We start from the raw sequence: 19521 nt of genomic DNA, 5'->3' as shown, positions 1-19521 counted from the left end.
TCTTGAAAAAATCAAATTTAGTTATAAAAGCAATAAGGATTTTAAAAATGTATATAATAATTTTACCTTACCTTTGGAGTTTTTTTTTTAAAAAAGTTTACTCTGAAAATTATATTTATTTATCTAAAAAATGAATATTGTTTAGAAAATTTGTATCTACCACATCATTGATTATAATTTGTGATTTTTTTTTTTTTGCTCCTATCTTCTTTTATAAAAACGCTTACCTATAGTCCGAAAATTATAAAGTGCATTCATAAAAAAAATAGAGGAAATATCCCTCACGAAACCAATATTTTTATTATCTCAAATCCACATATTCTAATCTTTTCCCAATTCCTGACATAGTTTAGACTTTACCCACAAGATGGCGCCACGATACAATATATAGAAACGTCTTCAAATTTACTACGACAGATTGCCTGTAAATGATGTCTTATTTGACGTCACGTCGTCTCCTCACCTCAGCCTGGCCCATTCCCAACTACAACTGTATTTTTCTCCTTTCCCCTCAAGGCAAATCTCGGTAGGACACAAATAGCGGAAGTACTAGTACATTGCATACGTTACGAGACTATATTTACAAGCACGGGGAAAACTTCATACAGGAAATAAACAGACTGTAAACAAGCTTTTAATTTTTTTCATGTTGTACAAATTTCTAGAATATTATTCAGATACATCAAAGTTTCTTTCTACAATGCAGTAAACAAGAATGTATTACGTGACTATAATAATATTTATTTGAATAAGTGTCATGACAGATATAAGATTGCAACACTTATTTGAATAACTAAAAGAGACAGGACTGAGTTTGCAAAATAACTTTAGTAACCTTATGTTGATAAGTAAATAGAATTGCCTAAATAACTGCTCGGATCACATAAAAATTGTATAAATTCTTGTTAGCAAGTGACTATGGTGCAAGGTACAAAATGTTTTGAACTAGAATAATAGAATGCTTAAATTAGATACAGTTCAAATAAAGATAAATTTATCATTAGAGATTTAATTCTAGTATTAATAGTCGTTAAAATAGTTCAATAATTGCTTGATAAAAGAAAAACAAAAAATAATTAAAATCCTCTTTTTTTCAAGATTATAAAAATAATTCTTCCAAACTTATTTTCTATTCAGTAACAAAGAAGATCAATTTTGAACAAAAATTCAAAGAAACACAATTTACCGAAAGATTGTATTTGAAAATGACAAAATCGAGAAATAAAGAACTTGGTTTTAGACCTATTGAGACTATTAATAAAACGTGGTCAAAATTTTGAAACTGAGAATTTTTATAATGATCTCAGTTGAAACATGCTAAGAAGATAAAAACAAACCAAGTTTTTCGCTTTAGATAATACTTAAGAGAAATTAGTTCAGTTTAAACTGGGCCCTTTCAAGTGTCATAAGATGCAAAATGTTTCATCTTACTAACTTACATCCTAAGTAATAAATATAGTAAATAAAGGAAAATATAAAAGTAGAACATTGAGCAAAATAAAGCCTAATTAACCTTTCCTTCAGATGAAGGTTTAGATATAGTTTTAGATAATTATACAAAAATATAAATACTGAATATGGAATAAAACTAAAACTATAATTAGCTACAAACAAGATTTTATGAAAAGTACCAAATTCAGAATCTCGACGCATATTAAACTGCTTATAAACATATTTTATTTAACTAAAAAATGCCTTACCTGGGTTTAAGTACAAGTAAAAACTACAGATCAGATCCGACCTACAACCTAAAATACGGCTTTGGAATTTTTCAGGCAGGTTCGTGTTTTATAAGTTTTCTTTAGTAAAAAAGGAGGAAACGGCAATCTTTGAAAAATGGTAGAACTAATTTTTTGTTTCAGAATATTTAAAATCAGAATTTTACTCAATCTTTACTCCACAATACTTTACTTGAAAAAAAAATTAAGATAATTTTATATCATTCTATAAATGTTGGAAATTCAATCCAATTATTGGGATCTTCACATTCAATGAAAAACTGCAGATGCATACCAATATGCAGAAAGACCAATATAGCCACTTTAAAAGTGGTAAAAGCGTGGCGAGATTTCTCTCATCTCAGAATCATTTCCCCAGCAACTCAAGGCCTTGAAGATTCATTAAGACAGCATTCTTATGCATGAAAGCTCACCATCAACAAAAATTTATTGTCTAATTTGGGACAAATAAAAACGTACCCTCAAAATGAATTCTAACTCAATGATAAGTTTGACATCCACGTGAGTCTAACCATAAAGCGTTAAATTATTGCGCATTGTTGAAAAGTTATCAGTATTTCTTATTGAGGCGACATATTTTGCAATTTGTTGTCAACAAACCACCAAAAAAAAAGCAATTGATATATAGGAAGTGGTCATAAATAAAGAAATTAGATCTCTCAAAAGAAAAAGAAAATAATTATGATAACTATAGTTAGCCAGCGGAGGAATCTGCATTTATAATGACAATCATAAATGACTAATTTGGTTCCTTTGTTCGTTTATTAACAATGTCAGCATTTATAAGTACTACGAATTTTGTAAATAGACGAATTATTGTTTTTTAAAAAAAGCTGCTTTTATATGCATTGATGCTAATTTTAGTAAAATGCTATTTAAAATATAATCATTTTACAGTTCCATTTTCTAATTAATTGACACATCCTGTCTGAGAATTTGTAACTGTTTTGTTTCGGATAAGAATTCATAAGGCATGCGAAATGTTTATGGACTCCACATATTCAAGTCAAGTACTCAAGCTTATGAAATATTCAATTTTTAGGTAAAAAATAAGTTTATTTGATGCACAAAACTAGTCAAAGGTTTAATAAATACGATAAAAGATGATTTTCAAGTCAATGTTAATTGTCATTTGTTCATTAAAAGAATTTTGTAAAAACAAAAACATAAAATTTTTTTAAAAATATTTTCATTAAAAATTTTTTGTTTCACACTTCCTATGTCTAAAATTATGAGCATTCTGTTCTGTTTCACCCCTGACCAAGCTCCTCCGCAGCTTTGGTTTTCTTTAATTAATCGGTACTAATTATAACTAAAAGATTTAACTTTAGTTTATACTTAATTACTTAAGAAAATCCTTTTAAACATTTCTCAACCTATCTTTCTGCATGCAACATTTCTAAACCAGCAGCCAACTTAACCCATTTAATCTATTTTCTTTACGGTGAGTGCTTCTTATAATCCTCATTATCCCCTTCGGCATGCCCTCCTGCCACCTTTGTTCGATACCTGTAGGACCCTCCTCCACCCTTAATGAAGGGATTATCTTGTCGTGGGTGGCACTATATATAGCCTTTTTCTGCAGTTGTAAATCCTCATGGGATTTGAATATGTGACGTAAAGGTTGCGGTCTGAAGCGTGGGTTGACAGAAAGAAGTGACGACAACCATCCTTCTGACGTCACACAGGCGATCGATCCTTTGCGTTTGCTTTCCCTTCCTCCCTTCCCCACTTCAGGCTGGCACTAAAGGGTGGATCGAAGTGGACATAGGGGTGCGAGAGATACAGGCTATTGAGGATGTGGCAGGAAAAAACTCTCGCAGGAACGAGTGGACGAATGTCAAACAACCCCTAAACCTGTCACAGTAAGACAGCTCTGTAAACACAAAAGAATCATCAGAAAGAAAAAAAAAAAAAAAAGAAAAAAGAAAGAAAAGAAGATTCTGGAAATCAATATCGACGAGGCAATTTCAGTTTTGTTCCCGGAAGTCTCCATAATTGAAAAAAAGTTTATGAATTTTCTTTTGGTGTTTTTTACACTTTAGAGTTGGAATGGATAATTTTTCTAGAAGGCGTTTGAATAAAGTTTCTTTAGCAACATCTCTCGCCAAGCTGAGAGAATTGTCTCCAAAATGTAATGCGAGAAGCTCTGAGTGTTATTCAAATATGAATCACTAATTGAAAAAGGTTTTCGAAGTTTCTTGTGACATTTTTGCTTCTCAGAGCTAAAATGAAAACTTTTAGTGAGAGGTGTTTGAATTCGTAGAAGGTGGGAAGTGCGTTGATAAAAAAAAAAAAAAAAAAAAAAAAGGAAATGGCGCCAAAATTTGATGCAAAGTGGCAAGAGTTATAAAAATACGAATCGTTAATAAAGATTTATCTGAGGCAAAGTTCTAAAACATATTTCTAATTAAATTTACTAAATATTTTATTAAAACCTATGGTTTAAGAATACTCAAAAAATTTCTATAACTCTTTGACAGTAGTTTCCTCCATACTCTTTAAAATTTCTAGAAAATAATAACACCAATATAAATAGAAGCATTATGTTAATAGAAAATGAAATATAGATATTCATAAATACAAAAAAAAAATAATTACATTAAGAAAATTATATTTATTTCAAACATTGCAAAGCAAAGTTTACAAAATATCTATATTCAATGAAATTTTAATACTCTTTGAAAACTCCTCTTTTTTATTTTCCTTTTTAAAAATAGAAAGAAAAAAATTATAATTTCTAATAATTTTTTGACCTTTTTTAATCACAAATGGAAAAGGTTTAAATCGTGTTTTTGAAACTATTTCTTTCTAATTACTCATTAATTGCTGTTATACTCGATAAATGATAATCTACCATTATTTGATTTATAGTAACTATCATTTACTGTAACAAAGAATTTTTTTATTTGCTTTAAGAACATTTAGATATATTTCATTTAAATTAGTTTTTTTCCTTAATGTTTTGCGACCCCCTAATTAGATCGCATTGGAGAATTTCGGAAGGGAAATATAGATAGTTCGTATATATTTCAGATTATTCGACTTTCGCAATAAAAAATTCTAGAAATCTAATCTAGATAATCTAGATTTAATAAATTCTATTTCTTTTCACTTATTGCTATCACAATTAGTAGATAGCAGCTAATCATTTCATTTCGTTTTTAGATTATTTCATACAATAAAGTATCCATATAGCATATACCAGGAAAAAAGTGAGCAGTTTGCTGAGCAATTAACGATTGTTAATGATTTTTCTAATTAAATTATTAATTTCATTTAAGTCACGATGTTTTATCTTTTGGATCCCAATCTTGCACAAAAACTGTGATATCTTAAGTTTGCAGGATTCTTGAATGCTATAACCGAGTTAAGAACCCAAGTGACAGTGCAGGAAGCCATATAGAATATCACTGTGCTCACTAAAATACTCCTGATTATTATCTTAATGCCTTTATAAATAACTGATATATTTTACCATAATCATTGATAGTTTACAAATCAATCGATATCTCAAACGGTTTAGAAATCATTTACTGGGCCACAATATGGATATCCTTATATTACTGTCAATTGATTTAATTGAGAAAAGGGGAAGAGGAGAGGTAAGCTGAAAACAAGAATCCCAAATCCAACAATCCTAAATACAAAATTATATAGTTTGAAGAAACTATTGCGCAAAGGTTTTCAACATTTAGATTTCATATTCGAAATTGAAATAAATATTTTGAATTATCAACTACTCAGCATGCTGATGGAATTAGCATTAATAAATGTTTTATTTCCTCAATAATGCTTATCAGCTAAAAATGATTCAAATTATTAAAATGATTTAAAATGCTATGCTAAAAATGATTTAAAACGTTTCTTTCTGCTTTCTTTTTATTGCTTTAACTTTTATTTGAAAGCACATTTATTTGCAGAATCGTATTTCCAGCATTGATTCCGAGAATTTCAAAAAAAAGCAAAAAAGTTTTCTTTCCGGGGATTTTTTTTTTTTTTTTTTTTGTAAGATATAAAAGCCGTCTTCCAGACTGTCTGATGTCACATAACTGAAAGAAATAGAGATTTCAAAATAAAGGTTTTCGACCTTATTTATTCAGTATTGAAAGAAAAAAAAATCGAAAGCATTGGCGAAAGATTTTAGCATATTAAGCTGGAAAAATATTAAGTGCTTAGTAATACGATGAAGCTGTAAGCTTTGATAATTCAAATCAAAATTAATTAGTCATCATAAACACAAGATAAAGTATAGGATTAAGGAATGAAAGGAGCGATTTAGTAACTACAGAAACAGCAATTATGCAAGAAAAAAAAAGGGGGGGGTGAGAATATTTTCACCCAGAAGACATAACACCGCCCTGTATTCAAGATGCTTAGAGGGGAGGGGGTTCGTAAGGATGATTTCATGACTTAAACAATGCGCATTCGGCCAGGAAATTTTCTACAAAAATAAGAATACTTGAAAATAAGCTCCAAATATATGTTTCAAGTAACTTTTGCGTAAAAAAATTTCACTGAAAGAATGGCTTTCAGAGGATTTGGCGTTAAGAATTATGCTTTCATTTTATATTTATTCCATGCCTGCTATAAATAAATGCTGCATAACTCTACATTTAAAAGTTTCAAAACATGTTTTGCAGAAGATGATTAATACGATATTTCAGTAAATGCAGTACCTTGAATTTAATGATAATGAATAAGCTTAATTTACTTCTCTTCCTCCGATTGTTTGATCCACATTTTTCCTGTAACTACAAAGAAAATTACGATATAAGCTATAATCGCAACATTCAAAATATCCGCACGAAATTGATAAAACGTGAAATCAGCATATCTGTTGCGTCGTTTCTCAATTTCAGCAAATTCGTCGACGTTCAGAACAAAAAGAAAAAAATAATCAAATCAAATATCTGTAGGTACATAGACGATAAGAATATGCGATAAACCTCCATGTTTTCAGATGATAATTGATATGTCCTCAGTTTTTGCTTAGAGAGTTATCAGATACTTTTAAAAAATTTTCTTTGGTAGAATTTAATTTCTGTTCATTCTTTTCAGGAATTCAGGAACTTTTTTTTTATTACCGAAAATGCATGTCAACCGATAAGTTCTGTATTTAAAAAAAAGAAAGGGAAAAAAGAAAAAAAAAAAAAAAAGATCCAATATCTAGAACAATCGACAAAACACTTAATTTTTTTAGCTACAAAATATTAATATAATTAACTTTATAATTGTAATACAAAATCTATTGCAACTTAATATAGGTTAAAAGCTAATTTAATCAAATGTAAGATAATGTCTAATGTAATTTGATTAATTTACTATCTAATGAAATTTAATTAATATACTATGTATCTAACATAAGTAAAAAATCTTAGACGAATTTCAAAGAAATCTTTCCCTAGAAAATTATTTTCCGTAACAGAAGAATTAAAAAGAGGAAATCATTACTTCCAAAGATATTATCTTTACTTCCAAAGATATCTATCTGGGGTTTTATTTCAAGTTAGAGAGAAGACACTGAACGCATTATTAAAATTGCAAGTACCCACTTAACTTCATTTCCCTCGAAGGGATCGATCGTGTAACGCTAGCAAAGAGCATTTAATGATTAACATCTTTATGTAAACGGATTAATGAAAACAGAATTAGCTTTTACAGTTTCAAAATATTAATCAATTAAAGTACCTTTGCCAACAGAATGAAGGTAGTTGGAAACAATACTCAGCAAATTACTTATAAAGCAATTTGCTTACAACCAAAGATTTAATTTCCTTATCTAATAATTGACAGATTAAGTAATTAAAAATAACTCAATTTTTTGCGGGGGCTGCCGCGATTTTCTACACGATGTAGTAATTACACAGAATTGCACGGCCACGACACTCTATTCTGTAGAATAGGATCGTCCCGAAAAGATAATATTTCCGCTGTTTAATTTAAAATGAAGTATTTAAATGGAGAAAATTGTTTAATCTATTTTAGCTGTTAAATATATTAGGTTTGATGGAATACATACTCAGATTCTAAAGAGCAAAATAGAGGAAGATATTTCGCTTTCATTTATATTTCATTAACATATTAAATACGCCGAATAGTTCTGTTTCTTGAAAATTATTAAATAATTTGGACATTTAAAATAAATTTTTTTCCCTCATAACGATGACGAAAGGTAGGTGTATGAGGCGTTCAGAACAGAAATACAGTCAATTTACCATCGCCGCATCAGTAATACGACAATTATTTGTTCAGGCTTGCGCTGTCCCATAAGAAACATAAAACTAAAACTGATAAAAAAAAAAAAAAAAAAAAAAAATAGATTGTTACAAAAATTTTCTTATAAATAATAGCTGTTTGAATTTAGTTTGGTTAGACCATATACAATAATATAAGCGATGAAATTATGGGTTTAGTTGGATTAATGTTCCATTTTAAAGTTGCTCGAGAACATTTTAGAAACGGAGATCATAATTTTGAGGTGGAGTCTGAACACGAAAGCGAACACCTCTCCTTAACTTCCTTACCACACCACCACTTTCATCCCTTGAGATAGACGGATTATTAATATGTATCCGGTAAGTTTACACTAGGGAAAGGAGTCTCGAAACAAGCCAAAAAGACCCAAAAGCTGTTTGAAACCATCATTTTAATTATTACATTGTATCCATATTTCGAAATTTCAAAAATATTTTATATAAACTTCAATTCATATTCCTAGATTTTTTTAGAGCCAATTTAATCTAGTGATCAGGGTATCCTATCCAACGAGGAAAGTCCATAATTCAAAACTGCCATACTGCCCATTTTCCAATGAGACGAATTTAATTCCTTTCCAGTATAATAAATTTCCCTTTCAGGTAAAACTAATGTTCAAACCAATTTCTAAGTGGAGACTAAATTTAATTAATATGTTAGGTTTCAGACCACCGACTCGGTGTGCATCTATTAAAAACACAGTATTGGCACAAATGGGTGATAGTCAATTTTACTTTGAACTAGTCTATTGCAGTTTTACTCAAAGGAATTTATTACGAACACTGTATTATTTTACAAACTTGGCTGGAATAGTCAAGAAGTCAAGTCACATTTCTTAGTTAGATTATCTTTTTGAGTAATATTTTTCTTTAAAAAAATCAATATTAGGCCGATTATTTATAGGAGTCTCTATTCATTTAATAAGAAAATGAGAGTGGGTTTTACGTTAGTGAAGTTTATTACTATAGAAAAAATACTTACCTTTATCTCCAGCTGCTAAATTTTCCTTCTAAAAATTTCATTCATTTCTATCTAACTTATTTCTTAGTTTAAGTCATTCAGAGTTGGAATTTAACATTACGTACTCGTATTATTAAGATTATGGTTGGAATTAACATTATATAGTTAGCATTCAACAAATCGAAGTTTTACTGGTGCAAATTTGCACTGTTTTTAGAAGTCCAGTAAAACTCTTAGTGATTAAGAACCAAAAATATGTATTTTCCTAAAAAATTCCAACTCTGAAGTAATTTAAAAAGGTACTCACTTTGCATCTGAATCGGCAACTTTTTGCGAAGGTTCTAACGAAAGAGATTCCACGATTTCTGGAGGGGCAACTTCTGGAGCGGGACTCTCATTGGGTTTTTTCCAAAGCCTGAAAAAAAAAAGCAGGTATAGCAACTTCTCTACTTTTAAGAAGAAGAATGTGTCGTAAAATTAAAATTCGACAGCTGAAGAAAACGGTATAATGATACTTCAAGAAAGGAATGTTTAGAATTGCAAAAAAGTGAGAGCAAGAATTATTTTTTAAAACGTAAAACTGAATATTTGGGGGGGGATGAGAAAAGGGGAGAAAATGAATAAAAGTTCATAAAATTTTTCTCTAGAAAAATACTTTCTCATATAAGTTGATTAATTCTATTTTAAGCCTTAAGCGATGTTTTTGCTCAAACCTAATAATCTGAGAGTGATGTCTCACCCTTGCAATGACATACGATTTATTATTTTAAGTCTCCCATTGATTATAACAACCTTAAGAGCATTAAAATTTAGAAAAGAAAATTAAATCTCTTGTCCTTTCACACAAAATTAAGAAATTCTAAATAATGCATTAAAATTGGATTAGATAACACTTACTTGGACAATTCATAAGTAGTAGAGTCTGTTACTTTGCATTCAGCTTGACTATATTTCATTTCAGGCTTAATATCTGGACTTGTCCACCAACTGAAAATAAACTTGCTTACCATGGTACTTAATTTTACAAGACAGAAAGTTACTGGAAATAAATTAAGAATTTTAAAGATAAGTTACAGAAGCAAAGACTTAAGCTCGCAGCAATTTTATGATCATTAAAATTTGAAAATGTTAAGCGGCGATATAAAGGCAACAGAAATCCACTCTGGAGTAAAACGTTTCTATAGATATAAATAGCTTGTTTCTGAACTGTTGAGGAGCAACAGTTTACATGAATTTTATAGACAAAAATTCCTTTCAGAAAAAGGTTTTGGGATTTTTCAAATAATTTCAAGAAGTTGCAAGGGGAAAAAATAAAAATTCTAAATTTTTCTATGGAATTAAATGACAAAAAAATACAAGGAAACCGCTGAAGGAAATAAACATTCCTGTTATTTTTCAAAAGGAAGAATCAAAGATAGAATACTGCAAGAAGCACGACTTTGTCGCCGGATATTTGATTAAGATCTTAGGTTTCAAGAATCTGAAGAATAATAAGCTTTCTTCCGCATACAGACTGTCAAATAATATAGAAGAGGAGTGTAATGTCAATATAAAAAAAACCAGTAATAATCGTTATATGAAGTAATTGTTGGCTCCAAAAAATACAAAAGAAGAAGAAGAAAGCACACACAAGATAAGATCTTCCATATATTCCACATGTTTATCTCGCTAATTAATTATGACGTTTAGTTTAATTAGATGGATGCTTCATTTTAAAGATCCATATGGGCTGCTTTGGGATCACTTTTGAAATTTAGAGCTTTTGTCAGGGAATTAAGACGATACCTAAGCTGAACTTGTAAAGTTCTTCGCCTGTCAGAGGCAGTATGATTGCCGAAACAGATTTCAACGGAACATACATCAGACCAACACAAACCTCTGATTTTTTTTGGGCACCAGCTCTCGAACCTACGACTCTCTGATCCTGAGATTAACACTCTGCAATTAATCCACCTCAGCCCCGATATGTTAGAAGGAATAAGAATACGTTATCTGTAGCATTTGCTACAAATAATATATTGACAGTAAATGCTTGTAGATGAAAAATAAAGTTTTGTAAATGTAGAGTTTTGACAATTGAGAGATTATAAAGATGATCAGTTTTTCAAATAAAATTTGTGAATATATATGTATGTAATAAAAAATTAACGGTAGTATTGTTTCATAGAGTTTTGAAGAAAATGCATTCAACATAAAAAGCAGTAATTCAGTTTCATTTGATGGATTATAACGGAACCATAACTGCAATTTTCAAATATCATTGTCAGCGAGTCCGAGTCACGGTCGTTTTAGAAAAATGTAAGAGGTAAATGTCCCTTTTAAGGAAAAATTCGAGTACGGAATAATTTTTAGAAATGCGGGTAAATTGAATTTATTACATGTATATTATGCGGAACATTTGAATTACGTGCACATCATACATGGAACTTTGATCAAAAACCTGAAGCGCCTTCCCTTTTTCAGCATAAATTATACTTATATAATTTCTTTCCGTATGGAACGTATGCAAAATTATCATTTAATATTCTTTATTATATTTTAATGCTATAATAGTGATGTTTGCCGTACTGTATAGGATAATCAAGATGAGAAATCGGCGTTAGTTGGAGCAAAAGTATTAGTAAAAACCCTTAAATTATCATCTGAAACACGATATTAAAAAATATTTTAAATAAATGAGGCAAAATGTTTTCGTCAATTAAATTTCTCAAAGAAGGAAGAAAACTGAATAGGCATAATTTTTAAAATAACAATGAAGAAATTATGAGCGAAAAAATTATATCATCTAATATACAGATATGAGGTATTATTAATTATATAGGAAAAGCTACATGTCGGAAATATTATAATTTTGATTAAAATTAAGACAACAAAAGCAAAAAAACGAAAGTGAATCACATGCAAACTGAAGTGGACAAACATTTTCGGGGAGAAAAAAATCCTTTCGGTGATTTTTCAAGATGAAGAAAAACACACTGAAAGTATAGCAGGCATGCAGGAGACTCCGAAGAAATAAGCAACGTTTAAAAGAACGTTAAAATTGATTTTTAAATAGGCCTGAAATATTATTGAAAGAAGTTTAGCTCTACATAAACAAGAATCGGAAAGAAAATACTCACGAATTTGGCGAAGATTGATGGACATCATTTGGCATCGGATCATCGTCGAGAGGAGTGAGAAGGTGGACTGTAAAAAGAAAATAAACACTTATTGTATTTCACTTCCTTTCACAAACAACCGTCAGTTATGGAATAATCACAAAATAAACTTAACAAATATGAACAGCAATGAGCTGCACATTCAAAATAGATTAAATCATCACATTAAAGATTAAAAACTGAGAAAATATTACAGAAATTATAGATATAATCGATTTTTATAGCATATTTATTCGCATTATGTCTGAAAATCTGTAAGTTTCTTACCTTGCTCTTCCAATTTCATGAAAGATTCCTGAAAAAAATAAAATAAAATATAAGTGTGCATGAATTTTTCACACAATTCTGTATAACATTATTAATTTGAAATTTCAAATAATGAAACCGCATATAAACCACATAAATATACGTTAAAAAAAGGCTCAGCTGAGGACCCCCCCCCACACACACACACACTCCTTCCCAAAAATCAATATTGTTTTTCTGCATTACAGAAATATTCTTTAAATACTGTTTTGAAAATAAAGTTTTAATTATGGCAAGGGTTTTTCAAAAAAGCTCTTCAAAACATATTTATGCTAAATATAAAACATTAAAACAATTTAACTTCTTTCATTGACAGTTTCAAAGCTGAAATAATGTACTGTTTCTAGCGGTAAAAAGTTTGTAATTCATACTCATGGACTAAAATGTTTCGAATCAAAGCACATTAAAATATTCTAAATAATAGAAATTTTCAGGCAGACAAAAGAACAATTAAAAACGATTTAAAATTGTTTTTACGAGATGGCTTTCTAAATGAAGAAAATGAAAATGCTGAACTAATCTCTAACTTTTCATTGTTTCAAATCATTCAAAATTTTCATAAAGGCTCAAACTGAAAACACTTTTTTTTCCTCCTTATTTCCCGTCAGGTACATCTCAATGTTAATTATAAATTATGTCTCCTCAACTTCCTTAGCTTAAAAACATCTCAAGCTGAATACAGATGTTCTTTTTATTAAACTCCAACTGTTCATTAAATTTTAAATTGCCATTTCAACTAATACCTAAAAGTTTTCAATCTAAATTCATTTTTAAAAATTTAAATATTGAATATTTCAATATAAAATTTAACTTAAATTCTGGTTATTAACTCATATTCTATGTCGCAAGAAAAAGAAACCATTGAAACTAAAATGTTTAAAAAATAAAGTAAATTTAACAAAAAAAAAAGAGCTAATGTTAACAATAATGCAAATACAACTATTTTTCATCTGACTCTACCAATTTACAAGATACATTGCCTCGTTTATATAAAAAAAGAAATTTCATTGTCAAAGCAACGAAAAAATTTAAATAATTAAAATACCAGCCATCCCATAAATATCCGAACCAGCGACAATTTGATTGATTTGAATATCTTCACTAAAATCTATAAAAAGGTCAAAATATCAAAAAAAAAAAAAAAAAAAAATGAATATAAATTCTAAATCATTGCATTGCAAATCAATTTTTCCGGTACCGCATCTTTTTTCAAACCAAAAGCAAAACTAAATGAAAAGATTTATTAATTCGTATAAATTGAATTAATATTACAATACAACATAATTCACAAAAATAAATTTATTACTTTCTATATAATAAAAGCATCGACTAGTTCTGCATAAACATCTGACGAAAGAAATCTCCTGTTCAAATATGTCAAAGCTAAATTAAACATTTTTACAATTATAAATTGCTGCCTCACTGCTCAATTATGATAATCGCATAACTTCTTTCTCAAGCCTCAAATGAAACAAATACACTAAATGAATGTACTCTAACTATGAGCTAATTTAAATATTCGTTAATTTGCAACTGAATCAACACTAACAACCAATATAAGTAACTATAATAAACACACCAATTATTATCTACAAGAACCAAAGGAAGAAACTATACATCTGATGCAGGAACTCTAATGTTCAAATATGTCACATAAAAAAATGCAATTAAACCCCTAAAGACACATTTCCGATTTTCAGTGTAGATTAGCAAAATAAAAAAAAAGGACTTCATCGGCTTTCCCAAATGAATGCGCCCTAAAAGAGGAGATCCGTTTCCTGCAGAGTCAGTTGAACCCTTCCAGCTGACATCCCATGATGAGATCTACTCATTAAATTCACGCTCATCCCGTCGACTAACTACACAAGTTCAAGGTCTTCCAAGAAATAAAGAAAGAGTTGGCGATAAAATGCTTGCCTGCTAGTTCTGGTATCACAAAAATCAGACCACTTAATTTTCAAAACATAGTCATAAGATATTAAGGGGGGGGGAATGAATTAAACGGCTGTGGGTTTTTCCCCCCTCTCCCTAAGTTTCGAGATAAAAAACCAAGGCAAATACAAGATAATCACACCTCCACGATTGAGCGAGCTCAAAAAGAATTTAATCCTACATAAAGACCAACAAAATTCTGAGTAATTAAAGTTACCGTGGTTCAAAAACAGCTAATTATTCCGCCTACCTGTTAGAGACAGGTTCTTTAAGCCTGCGCCAAGGTTCAAGTTAAATTTGTTTAAAGTTTTACAGGGTAAGTGTACAGCCCCTTCAAGCTGGGACGAGCAGCTTTTATTGTTTCGGAGCTCAGCTTGGTCGAGAATAAACACAAGAAAGTCTTAATTTGGTAAAATTATAAATAAACTATAGAAGTGCGAAGTACTGCATTTGCTAAATCGTCCGATTCGAAGTTCATGATCTTTCATAATAAATCCGCTTTTACTAATACATTTATGTCTTGTTCATCGTGTGCAGCAATGTATAATGAATGTTGTGCAGTACAAAATACTTATACAACAAAAGAAACTGCTAATTTCAGGCCTAGCAGGGTGTCAATAACCAAGGGTTGGTAAGCATACCAGTGAAAATTATTTCACAACAAAATTCAAACTTCTACCGATTTTAAAAGCCTTGAGCCCCGAATATGAGTGTGCGAGTTGACTGCTTTCAAAACAAAAGAATGACACTTATTATAAATGCAGTGCGGTTTTGGATGACTCCAGTAATAAACAGAAGTGAATGAATATGTTGCGTTCAATGTCACTGCGGCTTATGGCTTGGTGTTGCACAGTTTCTCGAGAATGGATGATTTCGTCACAAGCATTTCTCCCAAGTTAATAATAAAGAGTTTTCTAATATACTGAGAGATCGGATTGCGAGTAATTACAATACTGTAGATTTTGCTTTTAATTAGTTACTATTTAGTCTTTATTTAACAAATAGTAAAACTTAATAGTAATTTTCTCAGTTATCGAGTTTAACATGTAAAATCATGAAATATTTCAATGAGTAAAAAAAAAAGTTATAACTTATACTAAAAAAATATTCATTTAAAATTTTTATTGCAATGCAGTTTTCATTCTCAAAACAAAATATCGGGGTACATATACGCATTTTTGTCAGTTAAGAGTTAAAATTTTTTTCATAGGTATATTATTTTCCTATTCAGTTTGAAATAAACTGATCCTAGAGTTGTTACAATCTCCATATAAGGACAGGACGCAGAGATAATCCATGCAGAAGCATTGACCATGTATCAGCAGAATTACGCACTTTTCTCTCAAAAAGACAAAAATGGTCGGAAGAATAACGGAAAAAAAAAAAAAAAAGAATTGATATTCAACCCTGTTAAGGACTGGCATTTATTTCAATAGCTGACGAAAGGAAGTAGAGATCGCTCGGATGTTACATGGTCATGGTACGCTCACAGAGGACTTTGATTCAACATCGACAGCTGTTGGATTGTAGACAGACGCATTGTTGCATCAAATCAGCCCTTTTTCACTTTTAACTGCATCAAATGATTGGCACTAGCTTCCTTCGAAGGAAAACTCGTTATGATTCTTAAAACATTGATAACCTAAATCAAGAAGAGATAATGGGAAACTGCGTAGTAAATATTCTGGTGAAGACCCGTGTTAGATGATATCGCTTTATACCTCGTTTTGTAACAAACATATACATAAAAGGAAACATTGCATTTTCTTTAAAGACAAAAGAGATAATTGGTGAAGATATTCATTAACCTTATGGAGCTTATATTCTTTTAAACATTTAGAATTCATTATGTTTCAAGGCTGAATACTAGCACAAGCACAGTCTATATGTATATTTGCAAGCTTTACATGTTGAAAAACTTATTGGATTAAGCTATAATTGCTCTTTTGAAAATAGCGAAAACTTTATTTCTGTAGAAAATATGCTTTTTCAGTAAAAAGATTTAATGAATGAAAAATATCCAATATGTATTTACAATAAGATTAATTTAACTTAATCGGCTTAACTTATTAACTATTTTAAGTAACAGTTCAAATTAAAAGTATTTAGAAATACTAAGCACGGATGAATGATGAATATGTTTCTACTCATCTCAAAAATTAAATAATTTTTTAATTAAAAACAATATTTTATCGCCCCAGTTGATCTGCAGAACTAAATTATGATTACATTAATAAATTACGTTTATATGTATTAAGATCATTATGTCGGATTATTTAAAGGGGTGTAATCATATACCCCTAGCTTCGAGTACTTGTGATTATGTACTTCGTATTGTTAAGCTGATTCTCACTATCTGCTTGTAATAATAAATCTGAGGAATAATTTGATCTTAATTGAAGCAAGTAAGAGTTACAAAGTTTTATAACTCTCAAATTTTGTTACGTGACTCCGATTGGGATCGCAATCCATAATTAGATTCCAAGTTCTATTAAGACAATAGCATTATTTAATGAGAAAGCAAGAAAGGGGGAGGAGAGAAAGAAGGAGGAGAAAGGAAAGGAAAAGAACTTTACTTCATTAGTTGGATCGGTCGGAAAGGCGAACCCAGTCTCTTCCGTCCTGGGGGTCTGGATAGCTGTCAAGGGGGCAGGAGGTACGGCCTTCGTCATCTCCTGAAAAATAAATACAAAAATCGGTTATCTTACATAGCAGTAAACTAGTTTCACAAACAGAGAAAAGACAAATCATCATTTCAACCAAAAGTTTGTTGTATCCCCCCCCCCGAAAGCTGTATTAAATTGTGTTCTCATATTAGAGAAGAACAGCAAGTACAGCGGCGCAATTCTTAAAATGAAAGTACAGATGAGATGAATAAAATAGATTGATAAAGTGATAAATTACCGAATACAGCAGTTACAAAAATTTATCGAATGCAACAATAAAATTTGAAATATGGTATATGGTCATATACATTCAAGCACTGTGAAACTTCTACGGTTGAATTAAAATTAATAAATTAGCATATGCGCCTAAATTTTCCTTAACAAAATATTGTAATGGGTTACATTAAAATATGGTAAACATCTTGAGTGTAAAATGAATCTAAACATTGAGAATATCAGTAGAGACCGCGGGCCAAACGCAAAGGAAAGTAATATCGGTGTGGCGCTTAACGTGCCATTGATTAACAAAGTTAATATCGCTAAGATTTAAAACAATGAAAATGATATTTTAATTATTTTTTTAATGTAATTCCTTAAATTAATTAAAAGAATCATTTTTTAGGCTTTGCTTTCTATTCAAAGTAGAATTATCCAACATCTATAATAACTTAAAATCTTTCTTTCTATTTTATGTTTATACATTAACTGCATTAAAAGATAACAATAGGGAATTGCACTAAATATCCACGAAAAAAGCAACGATTCTATTTCGACATTATTTTTTCAATAAAATATGATGACGAAAACAGTCCGCTAAATGTACTAACAGAAGCGACACCAACCATAATTCTACAACCCCAAATGGCTAGAACTAAAGCAACCACTTATTTGCTCCAGAATTATCCTTCGCCGCGGATTAAACAGCTCCAGATGGTTGGAAATACTCTTCCACACTATTTGTTTTGAAAGATCCACTCAACTTTATTTATTATTAGTTGGTTTTGGAAAGTTGATCCCTTCATGTTCCAGCAATAAATCCCTCATCACTAAAAGCAAAGACTCCCGACTTCTTTCAAAGAAATAGAGAGACCGTGAATAAGGGTGGGGCTGTGGTGTTTGCTGAGAAGTGAACAAGGGAGGTGGGGACTCTCCCCTCTTCACATTCTTACGCCTGAAATTGAACGGTTGATTGAACATTCTTTGAAAAAGACAGCTGAATTAAGAACTATTGGAAGAGTTACTTTTTCAATTTAAAAGAGCTTTTACAGAAGAAATATGTCAACCTTCAATATATGTCGGTGTCACTCTTTTTGTAAATACTGTATTAAATTCAAATTGCTTAATTGAAGTCTTTTAATCAAAATTAAAAGTAACCGAACAACTTTTTATACGGCAATTTAAAGTTTCTTTTGCACAAAGCTTACATCGAATTTGATTAAAAGTTTGATTATTAATATCTAATTTTGGACATACAAGAAAATAATCAAAGCGCTACTTCAAATCTTCGATAGGCGAGAATTTGTCAATGGAAAACCAGTTCATAGTGACTTAAGCTAGCGTATTAATAATAATAAAAAAATTATTTTTCTAAAAGCTAAATTACTACTTTCGTTAATAAATTTATAATTTATAAACGGAAGCATAAATCGTTGATCAAAATTTATAAGTGAAAGTGGTTATTCATTAGAGATGGACGAGTGAAGATTTTTATTATTTTCTTAAAATGCAATATTAATTCCCCACAATATGTTTCAGAGAAAAAAAAAACAGAATATTTATAATGATGCCGGAAATAAAATTCGGCCATATTTTTTATGAGATCATGCAAAAGAGGCTCAAAACTTTAAGTTTATTACATACGATGCGAAACAACCAATCAAATATGGTAAAAAAGATTTAATACAGAGTTTATCAACTGGAAAATTAAGATGCATCTGAAAGTCAGTAGTATAATAATCCATAATTCGATATTTTGACAACTTCGTTAAATCTAGAAAACCTAATAAAACTGAACGGTCAAGAAATCCTTCATTGCTTCATTACATATATGTGTTCACTTGAATCGTAGGTTATGGTTACATAATATACAGGTGAAAATGCTTTCTCCCCCTCCTCTCAAATGAAGCATCTGGTCCAACAGAACCAAAGAGCACCTTATTTAAAGTTGCTATTACAGTACCAAAAAGCCATTTATGGACGATGTCATTACTCAAGTAAATTTAAACCGCTAATTGCCAATTATAAACGAAAGTATTTGCACATTTTTATAACAAAAAGTATTCCAACAAGTACATGTAATATCAGATGGAACAAATATTTAAATATCAGAAAAAAAAATTCTAAAAGTTGTAATTAATAAAAGTAGCTCTCTGTGATTATTACTAGCATTCTGGAAAAAAACGATCTAAAAAAAGGAAGCAGAGCAAGGGAAATATTTGATAGTGAGGATTTATTATTTTCCGAATACATCACAGTTATTTTAAGATCCTTTAATACAAATTT

The 19521-nt window shown here is 30.1% G+C and overlaps 1 protein-coding gene across 3 annotated transcripts in view; it reads right to left on the bottom strand.

Moving 5' to 3' along the window:
- LOC129960616 (AF4/FMR2 family member 1-like) overlaps nt 1-19521 on the bottom strand; it is a 206747-nt gene that overhangs the window by 50619 nt on the left and 136607 nt on the right. For all 3 annotated transcript variants that reach the window (XM_056074152.1, XM_056074154.1, XM_056074155.1), the window contains 5 exons: nt 16930-17028; nt 12383-12410; nt 12077-12143; nt 9855-9944; nt 9265-9372 (listed from right to left, as the gene is read on the bottom strand). In XM_056074152.1, coding sequence (XP_055930127.1) covers nt 9265-9372; nt 9855-9944; nt 12077-12143; nt 12383-12410; nt 16930-17028 — 392 coding nt within the window. The remainder of the gene's footprint in view (nt 1-9264; nt 9373-9854; nt 9945-12076; nt 12144-12382; nt 12411-16929; nt 17029-19521) is intronic.

Source organism: Argiope bruennichi, chromosome X2, assembly GCF_947563725.1.
Source record: "Argiope bruennichi chromosome X2, qqArgBrue1.1, whole genome shotgun sequence".
Taxonomy (NCBI): Eukaryota; Metazoa; Arthropoda; class Arachnida; order Araneae; family Araneidae; genus Argiope; species Argiope bruennichi.
This window is presented reverse-complemented; position numbering and strand designations above follow the sequence as displayed.